The sequence below is a fragment of the Salmo salar genome, chromosome ssa23, assembly GCF_905237065.1.
Source record: "Salmo salar chromosome ssa23, Ssal_v3.1, whole genome shotgun sequence".
In the NCBI taxonomy this organism is placed as follows: Eukaryota; Metazoa; Chordata; class Actinopteri; order Salmoniformes; family Salmonidae; genus Salmo; species Salmo salar.
This window is the reverse complement of record NC_059464.1, coordinates 11,178,060-11,194,961: the sequence shown is the minus strand read 5'-3', so window position 1 is coordinate 11,194,961 and position 16,902 is coordinate 11,178,060. Positions and strand designations below refer to the sequence as shown.

At 41.9% G+C, this 16,902-nt stretch overlaps 1 protein-coding gene across 6 annotated transcripts in view; it reads right to left on the bottom strand.

Annotated features, from left to right (window-relative positions):
* LOC106584049 (rho GTPase-activating protein SYDE2) overlaps positions 1-16,902 on the bottom strand; it is an 89,020-nt gene that overhangs the window by 54,674 nt on the left and 17,444 nt on the right. For 4 of the 6 annotated variants that reach the window (XR_001323681.2, XM_014168863.2, XM_014168859.2 and 1 more), the window contains exon 2: positions 9,941-10,675. The exons of the other annotated variants lie outside the window; for them this stretch is intronic. Coding sequence is in view for 3 of the 4 variants with exons in the window: in XM_014168863.2 (XP_014024338.2) it covers positions 9,941-10,675 (735 nt within the window). In the remaining variant the exon portion in view is untranslated. The remainder of the gene's footprint in view (positions 1-9,940; positions 10,676-16,902) is intronic. 6 annotated transcript variants of the gene reach the window in all.

Below are 16,902 nucleotides of genomic sequence, written 5' to 3'. Positions count from 1 at the left end.
TGAATTTTGGCCCATTCCTCCTGACAGAGCCACTCCAATATATTGACTTTGTTGTACTTAAGCCATTTTGCCACAACTTTGGAAATATGCTTGGGGTCATTGTCCACTTGGAAGACCCATTTGCGACCAAGCTTTAACTTCCTGACTGATGTCTTGAGATGTTGCTTCAATATATCCACATAATGTTCCTCCCTCATGATGCCATCTATTTTGTGAAGTGCACCAGTCCCTCCTGCAGCAAAGCACCCCCACAACATAATTTGCAAGCCTCCCCCTTTTTCCTCCAAACAATATGGCCAAACAGTTCTCTGGTCTGATGAAACAAAAATAGGACATTTTGCCAAAAAGTACGATCTTTGTCCCCATGTGCAGTTGCAAACTGTAGTCTGGCTTTTTTATGGCGGTTTTGGAGCAGTGGCTTCTTCCTTGCTGAGCGGCCTTTCAAGTTATGTCAAAATAGGACTCGTTTTACTGTGGATATAGATACTTTTGTACCGGTTTCCTCCAGCATCTTCACAAGGTCCTTTGCTGTTGTTCTGGGATTGATTTGCACTTTTCACACCAAAGTACATTAATCTCCAGGAGACAGAACGCGTCTCCTTCCTGAGCGGTATGACGGCTGCGTGGTCCCATAGTGTTTATACTTGCGTACTATTGTTAGTACAGATGAACGTGGTAACTTCAGGCGTTTGGAAATCGCTCCCAAGGATGAACCAGACTTGTGGAGGTCTACAATTTTTTTTCTGAGGTCTTGGCTGATGTCTTTTGATTTTCCCATGATGTCAAGCATAGAGGCACTGAGTTTGAAGGTAGGCCTTGAAATACATCCACAGGTACACCTCCAATTGACTCAAATGATGTCAATTAGCCTATCAGAAGCCATGACATCATTTTCTGGAATTTTCCAAGCTGTTTAAAAGGCACAGTCAACTTAGTGTATGTAAACTTCTGACCCACTGGAATTGTGATAGTGAATTCTAAGTGAAACAATCCGTCTAAACAATTGTTGGAAAAATTACTTGTGTCATACACAAAGTAGATGTCCTAACCGACTTGGAAAAACTATAGCTTGTTAACAAGAAATTTGTGGAGTGGTTGAAAACCGAGTTTTAATGACTCCAACCTAAGTGTATGTAAACTTCTGACTTCAACTGTATGTCCTTGTTATTCAGGTTTTCTTAGTGTTAAACAACCAGAAAGATGTTTTGCGTTCCACAGAAGACAGTTGTTAAAAGTCCTAACTATGGGTTACTTCAAGATTTGTCAAAATGTCCAAACTACTGTTGCCACAGTAAAAAACAAACAAAAAATACGTATTAAAAGAGACAGCTGTGCGCTCATGCTGGTCACTTGAAATAGACGTCAATTTCGGAAATCGATATGCCTTCTTCGGAGCTCACACCCCCAAAAGAAAGATCACCCAGCAATTGGCGAGAACTCATGAGGCTGCTTATGTCACTGCGCTATGGCAGCTCTAGCAAGCCTTTAGAATATTATGAATACTGATGGTACCTTTTAAATATTTTGGTTTTAATGCCTAAAAACTGTTAACCTTTTGAGTCGTTTGTTTTAACCCTGTAACCACACGGAATTAACCTTGTAACCATACAGAATGAATGTGTCAACAAAAAAAACGTTCATCAAAATGTCAAATTTCGAGGGGAAACTATGAGATCTTGTTGATGTGCTAGCTGTCATCACTATAGATGAAGTCACACTGTCCAGTCTCAACAACACACACTGCTAGATAACTAATGTCCACCCTTACAAAAATGAATTTGTTGCAGCAAACGTCCCGCAAGTTTGCAGAAAATTTGCTGGAAACTAAATAGTATGCCACAAAATGTTGCCAGAAGTTTTCCAACGTTTTCCATTAGTGGTGAATGTGAGGAAAACCTGTGGCAACAACTTCCAAGACCTGTAACCATTGATGACCAATCAGAAGGATTAGAAACATCTGATGGAAAATGGAAACCAAGCTATCTAGCTTGCGACCTACCAAAGTTGTCCAGTGAGTTTCTAACTTATTAAACGTGACATTTTATTTGCTAAATTATGCCTAGTTTGCAATGTCATGTTTTATGGGATAGAGTGAAAGGCTGGGAGGATGCATCAACACCCTGGAAATGTGTTTGTGGTGCAATCACTCGTAACACTCATTTTTTGAGTGATAAATGAGTGTATTGTCTTCAAGATTGATATGGTAAGCAAATACAAGTATTCTCAAATGTAGCCCATACATAGTTTGTAACAATTAGATCTTTCATTGCTTTAAAACTAGTAGTAGCTAACTCATCTTGATCATGTTGTTCCCTCTCTCATTCTAGAAGCAATCAGTTACAAGGCAAACATACAGATTGAGGCCTACAATCAAATTGAGGACAGAGAAATGTGTGTGCACCAGACAGGTCAATGCTTCATGCATGCATGGATTTGAGATGTAAGTTACACTCTCCAAAAAAAAGCTGGGTTGTCTGAATGACTCAAATTGCAGGCATTGGGTCTATAGTTGGGTTGTTTTCTGTAAAAACAGGAAGGTTGGGTTGTGGGGCAAAGTCAACCAATTTTTTTTAGATGCATGCCAGCAAAGCCACTACACAACACTAAACAAGTCCACCATAACATGAGCAAGTGTCACGATGTGGCAACTTACAAGTCTTCTAGAGCGACTTTGTGACTGACTGGAAAACAGGCCCAGACAGAATGGCACATATGTATTAAGATACAGTATCAGTCAAATGTATGGACACAAATACTCATTCCAGGGTTTTTCAAAATGTTTTACAATTTTCTACATTGTAGAATAATAATGAAGGCATCAAAACTATGAAATAACACATCATGTAGTAACCCCCCCCCCCAAAAGTGTTAAACAAATACGAGATTCTTCGAAGTAGCAACCCTTTGCCTTGATGACAGCTTTGCACACTCTTGGCATTCTCTCAACCAGCTTCATGAGATAGTCACCTGGAATGCATTTCAATTAACAGGTTTGCCTTGTTAAAAGTTAATGTGTGGAATTTCTTCCCTTCTTAATGCGTTGTGTTATGACAAAGTAGGGGTGGTATACAGAAGATAGCCCTATTTGGTAAAAAGACCAAAGTCCATTTATGGCAAGAACAGCTCAAATAAGAAAAGAGAAACAACAGTCCATCATTACGTTAAGACATGGTCAGTCACTCTGGAAAATTAAGTAATTTGAACGTTTCTTCAAGTGCAGTTGCAAAAAACATCAAGCACGATGATGAAACTGGCTCTCATGAGGACCGCCACAGGAAAGGAAGACCCAGTTACCTCTGCTGCAGAGGATAAGTTCATTAGAGTTACCAGCCTCAGAAATTGCAGCCCAAATAAATTCTTCAGAGTTCAAGTAACATCAACTGTTCAGAGGAGACTGCGTGAATCAGGCCTTCATGGTCGAATTGCTGCAAAGAAACCACTACTAAATGACACCAATAAGAAGAGAGAAACACGAGCAATGGTGGAAATCTTTGGTCTGATGAGTCCAAGTTTGAGATTTTTTGGTTCCTAACGCCGTGTCTTTGTGAGACGCAGAGTAGGTGAACGGAAGATATCAGTGTGTGTGGTTCCCACCGTGAAGCATGGAGTAGGTGTGATGGTGTGCTTTGCTGGTGATACTGTCTGTGATTTATTTAGAATTCAAGGCACACTTAACCAGCATGGCTACCACAGCATTCTGCAGCGATACGCCATCTCATCTGGTTTGTGCTTAGTGGGACTATCATACGTTTTTCAACAGGACAATGACCCAACACACCTCCAGGCTGTGTAAGGGCTATTTGACCAAGAAGGAGAGTGATGGTGCTACATCAGATGACCTGGCCTCCCCAATCAAACCAACTTCAACCCAATTGAGATGGTTTGGGATGAGTTGGACCACAGAGTGAAGGAAAAGCAGCCAACAAGTGAGTTGAAAACAGCAGTTCTGGGAAACAGGTCAGGGTTCAAAAGCATTCCAGGTGACAACCTCATGAAGCTAGTTGAGAGAATGCCAAGAGTGTGCAAAGGTGACATCAAGACAAAGGGTGGCTACATTGAAGAATCTAATATATTGTATCCAAGACGTCTTGGTGGCGACCGGCAAGTTCGGCATGGTGGCAGCACTTTTACTTTGTGTTTGTTTTAAATGTTACTGGAAATAATTGCATCTGCTATTTAGATGAAAGAATAGTAAATTCTCAGCAACTTCTCAGTCATGCAAACACTTTTGATGGCATCCAGCACTTCGGATTTGGAAGGAATGTTATATACACCGAACTTTCATAGCACCTTGGCACAAACCAAAACGATCATCAAAATCTAGTCTGAAATCGCAAATTAAGGGTGGAGAACTTATAATAACTCTATTCCTTCTCTTATCAGGTGATATCCATCAATGCCCTGGACCTCACTTTATCATGAACCCCATCAAACGGCCTATGCTCCTCTTGCGAACGGTGGATAAAGAGTAACAGCAAAGCTTTGGTATGTTTGGAACGCGCGCAGTGGATTCATCTAAAATGCAGCGATTCTAGCTTTGGACACGGGGTCAATGAAGCTTACCGTTGCTGTCGGTGTGCTGTACCCGCGGGGTGTGTGAGCATTGAAGGTGGAGTGGGATCAGAGGACTTACCGAGAGTGGAGAGTGCACCGGAGGAGGGAGGCAATCAGAGGCGAGTGACGGGGGACGCGGTGGTGAGGACGATGGAGTGGCACCTGGGGAGGGGTGCTCCATGGCGACAGAGGCCACCGGAGGCAGGGCAGTGGGAAGATGGCAGCGCAGTGGGAGGCGAGTTACAAGTGGATCGGGAATTCAATGAGGCCTTTGGGAAGAAGGGCTTACATTTTGTGCACTTAAACGTCCAAAGCCTACTACCAAAGATGGATGAGATACGCCTGTTGGTTTGCAAATCAGAGGTGGGTGTCTTATGTTTTACTGAGACATGGTTGGATTCATCTGTTTGTGACTCAGAAATTGAGATAGGTAATTACTCTGTTGTCAGGAAGAATCGGAACGGTGGGGGAATATGTGCGTTTGTAAGATCTGACATTGCTTTTAACGTCAGATCGGATTTAAACGCTGATCTGGAGATTGTCTGGCTGGATATCTGCCTTCCCAAAACCAAGCCGATTTTGTTGGGGGTGTGTTTTATTGGCCGCCCAAGCAGAATGCATTCTATGAAGGTCTTGAAATTGTGTTGTCAAACTGTAATGATTCGCTGTTGAAGGAAATCATTTTGTTAGGGGATTTCAATACTGATGTCTGCAAAAAGAATAGCCCAACCCACAATGTATTTATGCAGTTTTGTAGATCACTTGCTCTGACCCAAATGATAAAAGATCCCACCAGAATATCTGAAACAGTGCAAAGTACAATTGACTTAATATTGGTGTCTGATAAATCTAAAATATCGCAGAGTGGAGTAATAGTCTATGGAATCAGTGATCATTTTATTACATTTTGCACAAGGAGGATTATTAAAGATATATTTAAGTGTCACAAAACCGTTAGAATCAGAGCACTCAAAGTACTGTGTAGAAAAGTTTAGGGAGGAAGTGGGTAAAATTGACTGGTCACCTGTGCTAGATAGTGTAGGGGTAGACAGGGACATGAAACAAGCTAAAGTTATACCTCTGTATAAGAAGGGGATAAAGTCTGACCCTGGGAATTTTCGGCCTGTATCTATCCTCTGTGTAACATCAAAGATCCTGGAGAGAATTGTACATGAGCAAATGTATGAATGTTAACAAACAGGGTCTAATGTAGGATTTTCAGTCGGGTTTTAGAAAAACATACTCCACTGATTCATGTCTACTTTACATGACTGACTTCATCAAAGAGATTGATGAGTGAAATCTGTGTGGAATGGTCCTGCTTGACCTACAGAAGGCCTTTGATATAGTTAACCACTGTCTCCTAATCTCCAAACTGGAGGCAGTGGGGTTAAGCAATATCCCTCTAGGCTGGGTAGAGTCCTATTTATCAGGAAGGGAGCAAGTAGTAGAGGTTAATGGTTCACTGTCTCAGGCAAAACCAATGAGTTGTGGCGTTCCGCAGGGGAGCGTACTTGGGCCTCTGCTGTTTTTATTGTATATTAATATGAAAGATGCTTGTTCTTGCCGTCTTTTTCTTTTTGCGGATGACTCTACAATTCTGGTGTCTCACAAAAGTAAAACTATGTTGCAGCGCATACTTAGCACAGAGCTTACTAACATTAGCAAATGGCTTGGAGATAAGCTATCTCTGCACTTAGGGAAAACTGAAGCAATTATTTTTGGATCCAGACCTAAATTGTGTAGGTCGTCTGAAATCAGAGTGGAGTTAGGGGGTGAGGTGCTGACTACTAAAACCTCTGTTAGCTACTTGGGATGTATCCTTGATGGAAGCTTGGGAGGTGTGAGCATGGCCAATAAGGTGCTAGGGAAGGTTAATGCCAGGACTAAGTTTTTGGCTAGAAAGTCCAGGCTGCTTGATAAGGACTCCATGAAAGTGCTAGCTACTGCCCTCATTCAATGCCATTTTGACTATGCTAGTACTTCCTGGTTTGGGGGCTGATCTAAACTTATAAAAGGGGAAGCTCCAGATAGCCCAGAATAAGTTGATCAGGGTAGTATTGAAGGTGAGTCCACGTACTCACATAGGCAGGAGCTGCTTTCAGGAACTAAACTGGCTGCCTGTTGAGGCTAGGGTGTCCCAGATTAGACTAGGTTTGGTTTACAGGAGTATTTATGGTCCTGCGCCCAGATATCTAAGTGATTACTTTCCTCGTGTAAGGGATGCACACAATCACAGCACCAGATCATGTGTTGCTGATTTGCGCTTATACAGGTTCAGGAATAATGCAGGGAAAGGTACTTTCTTCTATACTGGAGCCTCACAATGGAATGATTTGCCTCTTCCTATAAAAACAACGTCCTCTCTGGACAGATTTAAAAATAAAATTAAAATATGTTTGTCTTCTGTGCCAATATGAATAACCCCTATGATGTAACTGGAATGATGAGATAAAACAAAAACATAGATGTTCTTCTATTATTTCACTGCCATACTGTGTTCGATCTTGTCTAGCCATCTTGTCTCAAGAGGACCACAATGGAAATAAGTCCCAGACTTTGTTATCCTCAATGATTTTATTCATGTGCATGTATGGCTTTAAGTTTTGTGTGCTTGTTTTTTTTTTAAATGGTCGAATTAATAAACTAAACTAAATTTGATGAACACTTTTTTTGGTTACTACATGATTCCATATGTGTTATTACAATGTAGAAAATAGTAAAAATAAATAACCTTTGAATGAGTAGGTGAGTCCAAACTTTTGACTGGTACTGTACATCATTATTTCACATGGGTTGGGTCACAAGAATTTTCAGATATCAAAATGGTGTCGTGTCAAAAACTAAACTCAGATTTTTTTCACAATTGCTAATTTTGTAGCTTAGACTCTACTTTACATCTGAGGTTTTTGTGTTGTTCCCGCCATTGGATGACACAACATGCTCTTGAATACAGGGTCGGTGTCATTTTAATCAGAAATATAATTCATAGAATGGACCTATCCCTTCAGACCACTGCAATTTAGCTGGTACACTTGAAATGTAAATTGAATTGAAATTGTAACTTCTAATTACTACCACAAAGATGGCCGCCAGCCACTCACCGTTGAATGTCAATATAATTCATAGAAATGACCATTTTAAGTTGATTAATTTCAATAGATTTCCTATGGAGGATTGACAATATAATTTAAAACAAATCAATATTCCCATTCAAGTCAACGTTCTCTGACGTGTGGACCTCCAACCATCCTGGTGGTACCATTTGAAAGTAGAAATGTACATTTTATTCCCATTTTAATAAATGTATCAGCCAAAACATGACATGTACCCTGTAATCAAGAGCATGTTGTGTCTCAACCGATGGCGTGCACAACACAAAAACCTCAGATGGTGTAAAATAGGGGCTAAGCTACATATGTGACCCGATTCAGGAAACTAGGCGTATGTCGCAAGTCACGACTTCACAGGAGAACCGTTTGAATGTGAAATATATGATCAAAATCCGTTTTTTGGCAGAAATGCTTTCTCAAACAAGTGAACTTTCATGTGCCTTAAACGTGTATGCCATCTGTAAATACGAATGCAATTGTTAAATTACGAGCCTAGTTGGTTTAGCCACAGAAAAAGCCAGCAACCTTCCCGCTAGCCATGATTGGCTGAGATAATGAGTGGGCTGGACATGCCGAGAGATGAGTTTGAACAGATTGATCTGTGGTGTAGCATCGTGTCTATAAAATGAGCTGCTCGTTATGTGTAGATAATCCTTTCTACTGCAGTTTTTCGAAACATATAACATCAGCCATGGAGAACTGCAAATATGTTGCTACTGCTCTCAATAACATTGCTGCCCTGAATTTATCAGGCACTATCGACAAAGGTCAGAGGGAAATGTTGTGATGGACTACTTTCTGGAGGACGATCGTGCCATGAGGACTCTGACTGAAAATGAATCAGATGATGAGGAAATCCCTGATTTAGGTAAAAACATTTTTTAGTGATGTTCTCAGAATGCCATTTCGCATTGCTAGTTATAGCCTAATGTTAGCTAGCTAACTAGGTAACATTGAACCTATTTGGTTAACTTTAGCTAGCTATGACAATCGGTTTGCATTGCAAATTAAATCTTGCTGAAGTTTGATGGCTGGCTTGCTAGCTAACATTGTGTATGAACTATCTATTGTATAATAATGCTAAAATATTTGTATCTGGAGTTTGTCTTTCAGCATCAGTAGAACACGCCTGACTCTCCTCCACCAGTCATACAAGGAGAATGGTCTAATGCCTCCCATCAAAAAGAGACCTGGCCCAAGCAAGCACTGATTACAACTGAAGCATGAGGCCTTGTAGCAAGTGGTGAACTTCAACAACTACGCAGAGGATAATGCAATTGTATTGCCAGAGGTATGTGTAGTTGGGCTCTCTTCCTTCATGAATCTGTGGAGAAAAGTGCTGCCCCACATCTCATGCACTAAGCCCAGGACAGACCTGTGCTTGCAGTGCCAGAGGTTTAACTATCAGGTCTTCAGATCTGCCAGAAGCTGTTAAGTCAGCCAAGCTGTGGAAGCAAGAGCAGCATCTCCTGCTTGTTCAGAGTGAGCGGTCTGTCTACCAGAAGATGGTCGTTGACTGCAAGACCACCTGTCAAGACCTGCAGTTGTCTCTGGAGCCCCTACTGAACCAGCAAACAAAGACATCAGGATGCATTACAGCTTTGATTTTGCTCAAAAAGTAACATTTCCTCCTTTATACTGATTAAGGACATAGATGGGTATACACAAAAAAAATATATATATATATATATATATATATATATGGGAGGCAGGCAAATGCCTTTGAGCTGTGTAAAGACAGATTGATAAGGGTGAGACAATTAATTATAATTTATCTTAATGTTATTTTGTTGTTTGCAGGTGCACTATCCTTCTGACACTATGCAGCCAGATCCCATCTACTTTTTAACTCCTTGCAAGTGGGGCTTGTTCGGTGTCTTCTTTGAAGAAAAACCACAACAAGTCAACTACTTGATTGATAAAGGCATGGTCATCCAGCAAAGGCAGCAGCGCAGTCATCAACTACATGCACCATTTCTTCACCAACTACGGAGTTGGGGAAACACGCGTGGACCTGAATTGTGATAACTGCAGTGGCCAAAACAATAACAAGTTTGTGCTCTGGTATTGTGTCTGAGTAAGCGTCATGTAATATTTATAAAATATTTTAATCTGGACACTTTCTGTTCACCAGGAACTTTTCCCTTATTGTAGTCTACTACCACTGTTTAGCACATGACCTTACATTTGAATCCTTAAAGAGATGGGTGGGGCTGGCTTAAGAGGGTGTGAACAATAGGTAGACCTAGAATTCTAGAGAGCATATTCTTTACCTGTAGCTGTGGCTCTGCTGGAACTGGATGGGCACTCCTGAGGTTTGCACGCGAGCAGCATCTGTCTTTGCAGATGTAGAGACGGCCCCATGCAACGTATGGCAATCCCCTGCTGACTCCGCTCTCCACCTCCGCCACCCATGCTCTCCCCCACACCCTCCAGGTTAGGGCTGCATCCCTCCAGAGCCCGCCTGACCCCGGCCTCCACTTCCCTGCTGGGCCTCGTCTGGGGGACGTGAGGATCCTGGGGACGTGTCTGGACCATCAGCCTGACCTGGGGGGTGGAAGTGGGTCTGTGGCTGTGATGCAGCTCTAGTTCCTCATCCTCAGGGATGGGGTTGTACCAGATCTCCCCCTCATCGTCTGCATCATTCTCCTCAGTCGGTTCCACACACCTGGAATGAGGCGCCACACGGGCGTGGCCCATTCTAACGAGGGGCAGGTGTAGGCAGAGGGGGTGGGATAGGGTTGGCCCGGGAGGGTTTAGGTTCTCTGGGGAGGAGCTAAGAGTGGAGAGTGGAGCTTGTCCGTGTCCATTGTATTCCTCTGCTCCCAGACGGTACCGGGGGTCGTCCGTGGCGTGATGCGGCCTCCCAGAGCTCTGCTGGAGCCAGTTACGTTTCTTGGAGACGGTGATGGTGTTGAGCGGGGGTCTCCATAGCGACGTCTCGACGGCCTTGCCCCCGCCCACATCAAGGCCGTTGGCGAAGGAGGAGTGGTCATTTTCTATCAGAGCTGCAGGAGAGAGAGAGACGTGTCAGACTGTAGAGCAGGAGAGACTGAGGCTGCATCTGAAATGGCATCCCATTGTCTGGTCAAAAGTAGTGCACTATGTAGAGAAAAGGGTGCCATTTTGGACGCCTTCTAATACTAGTATCTCACACGACCATCTGCTTACCTGTGCCCCTTCATACAGGAGCCCTAACACACAAAGAGGTATCCAGGCAACTATCACTGTGGAAATTGTGGTGGCTGTTTTATAACCCTTATCGCCACCTGTTGAATCATAGTCTCCCACTTGTTTTCTCAACCCAACATTTGATTAAATGATTCTATTTGCCTTGGGAGGATAACATTGTGTCTTTGCTACTTTCTCCTTCACACTCAACCACAAATACACTATTCGAAAACCAAACACGCCATCTCTCTTCACAGCTGTATTTCACTTCCGACAGTCAGAATGAAATGGGTGTTTTGTCAATATCCTCTTATGCTCTGCTATATTTTGACCAAACAAACGTTTTAATTACTACGCTACAGGCCCTGTACCGCACTAGCACATTAGGCTCCAATGACTTCCCATGTCGGAAATGTCAACTTGGGGAATGTACGAGCTCAAACCGATCAGGCGATAACAAAGAGACGGGACAGAGTCAGAGCACCTCAAACACTCTACACTCCTCAAACAGAGCGGAAAGAAAATCATAAAAACCCCCGCCGCCATGACAGCTGTGAAAATAGAAGAGCGAGGGATAAAGAGGAGGAGGGGATGAAAGGATGAGAATCATGGTTGGGGCGGTTGAAATATACTGAACAAATATATAACGGCAACATACAACAATTTCAAAGATTTTACCGAGTTACAGTTAATTTGTTGGTCACAGATACCACCACCCCCCAAAAAAGGAAGGGCTGTGAATCAGAAAACTAGTCAGTATACCGGTGTGACCACCATTTGCCTCATGCAGCTCAACACATCTCCTTCGCATAGAGTTGATCAAGCTGTTGATTGTGGCCTGTAGAATGTTGTCCCACTCCTCATCAATGGCTGTGCGAAGTTGCTAGATATTGGCAGGAACTGGCAGAGCACCCAAAAACGCTCAATGGGTGACATGTCTGGTGAGAATGCAGGCCATGGAAGAACTGGGACATTTTCAACTTCCACTAATTGTGTACAGATCCTTGCGACATGGGGCCGTGCATTATCATGCTGAAACATGAGGTGATGGCAGCGGATGAATGGCATAACAATGAGCCTCAGGATCTCTTCATGGTATCTCTGTGCATTGAAATTGCCATCGATAAAATGCAATCGTGTTCATAGATTATGCTTCTACACCTGCATTGTTTGCTGTTTGGGGTTCTAGGCTGGGTTTCTGTACAGCACTTTGAGATATCAGCTGATGTAAGAAGGGCTATATAAATAAGTTTGATTTGATTTACATTTGATTTGAATATGCCTGCCAATACCATAACCCACCGCCACCATGGGGCACTCAGTTCACAACGTTGACATCAGCAAACCGCTTGCCCACACGACACCATAAACGTGATCTGCGGTTGTGAGGCCAGATGGATGTACTGTCACATCCTCAAAAACGATGTTGGAGGCGGCTTATGGTAGAAAAATTTAAATGTATTATCTGGCAACAGCTCTGGTGGACATTCCTGCAGTAAGCATGCCAATTTCATGCTTCCTCAAAACTTGAGACATCTGTGGCATTGTGTTGTGTGACAAACATTTTGGAGGGATCTTTTATTGTCCCCAGCACAAGGTGTTCAATCAGCCGCTTGATATGCCACACCTGTCATGTGGATGGATTATCTTGGCAAAGGAGAAATGGTCACCAACAGGGATGTAAACAAGTTTGTGCACCAAATTTGAGAGAAATAAGATTTGTGTGTATGAAACATTACTGGGATCCTTTATTTCAGCTCATGAAACATGGGACCAACACTTTACATTATATTTTTGTTCAGTGTAAGTACAGCCAGTGGCAATATGAACATGAATAGGGACTGATAAAAGGTGGCGATGTGGTAGCTTCTGGCTTGATATTCAAAGGGTTCAGAGAGTTACATCCCCATTCAACACAACAAGAGAAGGGGTGTCTGTGTGTCTGTACAGCTCGCAGCTCTGTGTCTACAGTTTACCTAGCAGATAGTAAAAAGACTCTTACAAGTCGCAAAGTAATTGACCCTGCAAATCATGCAAAGATTGTCTGTCTGACAGGTCCTGTTTTTCTGCTGGGAGTGTTGACAAGCCATGGGCTGATGAGCAGATGCTGCCTGCTGGGAGAGAAAGAGAAAAACCGACAAGCTGGATCTGAGTGGGCTGGATCCTGCTGCAACGCGCATGGCATGGCAGTCTTCTCTCTGTAAAGACAGCCTTCTCTCTCAGCCTAGATGAGCTCTCCACAGGACACGCTAATGACAAGTTCTCGTTTCCTTAAGGAAACAGATTTCATGTCAGCCAGTCTACAACCACCAAATTACAGACTGGCTGCTGAGAATATTTTCATACATACACTACCGTTCAAAAGTTTGGGGTCACTTGTTTCTGGCCTGTAATCGAACCTACAAATGCTGATGCTCCAGATGCTCAACTAGTCTAAAGAAGGCCAGTTTTATTGCTTCTTTAAATCAGAACAACAGTTTTCAGCTGTGCTAACATAATTGCAAAAGGGTTTTCTAATGATCAATTAGCCTTTTAAAATTATAAACTTGTATTAGCTAACACAATGTGCCATTGGAACACAGGAGTGATGGTTGCCGATAATGGACCTCTGTACGCCTATGTAGATATTCCATTAAAAAATGTTTACAATAAAAGCCGTTTCCAGCTACAATAGTCATTTACAACATTAACAAAATCTACACTGTATTTCTGATACATTTTATGTTATTTTAGTGGACAAAAAAATGATTTTCTTTCAAAAACAAGGACATTTCTAAGTGACCCCAAACTTTTGAATGGTAGTGTAGGGTCCAGGGTTGGGTGTTGGTGTGTGTGGACACGTCTGTGTCAGAATAAATTGCTTTCCATTTCTTTTTAACCAGTACAATCAGGAATTTAAGAGAACAGATATCACATGGCCTGTAAAGTTGCGTAAATTGGCAAGCTATTCTGAGTTCTCTAGATGGAGACTAAGATGCTTTTGTGAGTATGTTACTGTGTGTGCGCGTGCATGGACTTCATGGTGAGAGACTAGAGCTCCACTGGGATAAGTTCCCTGAAAAAATATATATATAAACCTCTGAGCTAAGGCTTGGGTTTCCTCTTCTCACATCGACTGACTGCATTTTATTAACTCTTAAAGAAAGCAACAGTTGACTTTGGAATAATTGCTGCCATCTACACTACCCAAATCTCTTCAACCGAGCCTTAAAGTGTAAAGTTCCTCTCACCATAACAGATGTTTTTTTGGAGTTATTGAATCATTTCATGCTTCCTGAGAAAAAAATATTCCTGTGATTCTCAGTCCCCCCACTGAGGCCTACAAAGCAGGTGGTCGGCCCTATGCTGAACCTATTTAGTCGACTCTTTGGTCAATAGGCTGCTGATCGACCGAGATTTCTTTAGTCGAGCAGTAGCAAAAAAAAAGTGTCAAAAGTTTGGACACACCTACTTTTTGCCGGATTTCTTTATTTTTACTATTTTCTACATTGTAGAATAATAGTGAAGACATCAAAACTATCTGTACATTTTTGGACAAACTGATCATAGCGAAAAAATGTCATATCTTTGCATTTCCCACTGTGTAAACACATTGCAAATAGGCTTGCAATAACTCCTGATAAAGTTGGGTAGCTGATATTCAGTGCTTAACAGCCAAATTGATTAGTCACAGCAATCAAGACTAACAAAGCCAATGCAATGGCATATTTTACAAAAGGTGGACCTACCACATGGATGGGTAAGCACGAGCAGAATTATTTTGGATGTCTTTTTTTATCCTGTCTGCACATTGTTTTTTGGTGTTTTATAAAACGGTAGGCTTACCACATACATAAAACTCAATTTCAGGCAACACTGTAGGCTACACCTTAGTAAGCACGGACCGACACCTTTTAGACGTCTTTTTTTGGTACAGTTCCGGACCGGCCTTGATTTCCACATCCACAGACATCACTTTTTGGTCCGACCAAATCTGAACTAATCATTCATGTCTATGTTTGGTTCAGATTTGGTGCGGTCCAGACAGGCCCTGATTTCAATGTCCACGGATTTTTGGTCCGGTCCAGACCAGACAATCTGAACCATCATAGATGTTTAGTTCAGATTTTGTCCAGTCTGGACAAGACTTGATTTGGTCCAAACATAGACGTCTATAAATGACTTCTTTTCGACTTTCATTCAGAACCAAAAATAAGCCTGATTTCAACACCTGGAATTACGTATTTTCAACATTCGGAAAATATACCTTTTCAGCTTCCTGGAAAATATATATTTAAAACATACGGAAAATACCATTTCACCTTTCATCCAGAAGCTAAATTGGATCTAACTTCAACGTCTGGAAATTATGTATTTTAGACGTCTTTTCAACGTCATTTTGCTTACAGGGACTATTCTAGTTTTGCGGGGGCAACATTTTTTGGTCTCACCTATGGCGGCAGAACGGCAATGACCAGACTGGCTATAGGTCAGGCACTATTGTGCCCTATTCAGACGGGATTTGTCTTCCGGGGGAGGTCGGGTAATGTAATTATGTGCACGAGCATAAAACACTACATTTGTCAATTTTGTCGCGTCCGAATCTGCCACATCAGTAATTTGATAAACACTTTGATGTTCAGTGGTGGTCGCTGCAGCAGTGAGACAACGCGTGCTAGTCACAATCACTCGCTATCTTTATTTTATTTTTTTAAACACAGTGTAGCGAGTCCGAGCCTGGCCCAGCACAATTAAATCAATTGCTGGTTGGACTCCCTCAAGTCATTTGTGTGTCTTAATTAGGTTAATCAAACTGTGTGCTAAAAGATTCAGACAAACTCAGTGAATATTGTTGATTAAAACACATAGGATGTGTCAATATATGGAAAAATACATGTTCAAAAATGTCGACCAATCAAATGAACAGACGACTCTTTTGTCAGGGACAGCCCTACTTCGTAATACACTGTGATCTTCATACGGGAACACGCATACATTAAAGAGGGAACCACTTTAGTTCAAAAAGTCTGACTCTGCACACTTCAAGGATACCAAAAACCTTAGAAAGTGCTTCGCCACAGTATATTTACTACGACTAAGCAAGAGGCACGTCAGGAATCTGTTTACAGTGAGCGAGCCAGCAGTCTGTTTGCATTAGCTCGGCTTAAGCTCATGTCCTCTTGGAAGGGATGGTATGTTTACTTTAGCTTATGCTAAGTTCAGGGACTGGCCTGTTAGCTTTAGCAGGTGCTGAGTAGAGGAGATGTCCTGTTAGCTTTAGCATGTGCTGACTAAAGTTACACGAAATGAGTGCATGTTGTGTCTCTTTCATATTTAAAAATGTTTTATATGAATAAAGACTTGCTAAAGTGTCAAACTTCAGAATTTTGACATGTCCCTCTGTGCATCCCTTGACTTCTTTTTTGGCACTGTTACGGTCAACCTGTTACTTTATTAAGGCACTTAATAGGCACTTACTATAGGATGTTTAATTGAACCTTGAGACAGGAAGTGTTTTTTATTAAGTTGTTCTCTTTATGACAGAATGTTAAAATCAGGTGAAATAGAACAGGTTTTTCTCATCAACAGGATTCTAGACTGCGACCATATAGTCACATTTTGCGTCTGTTTGACTTCTCAAAAATAACTGTCATAGAGTCCAGCCACCCAACCAACCCATAGACTGTGCTCTATGCTACCGCACAGCAGTGGAGTAAAGTACTTCATTACAAATTCTTTAAAGTTCTACTTAAGTCGTTTTTTGGGGTATTTATATGTGACAAATTTTACTTAACTACATCCCTAAAAGAATATGTACTTTACTCCATACATTTTCCCTGACACCCAAAAGTACTTGCTACATTTTGAATGGCTAGCAGGACAGGAAAATTGTCAAATGAATGCACTTATCAAGAGAACATCCCTGGTCATCCCTATTGCCTCTGATCTGGCGGACTCACTAAACACAAATGCTTCGTTTCTAAATTATGTGTTGGAGTGTGCCCCTGGCTATCCATAAATAAATAAAAATACTTTTACTCAAGTATGACAATTGGGTACTTTTTCCACCACTGCCGTTGTGGTG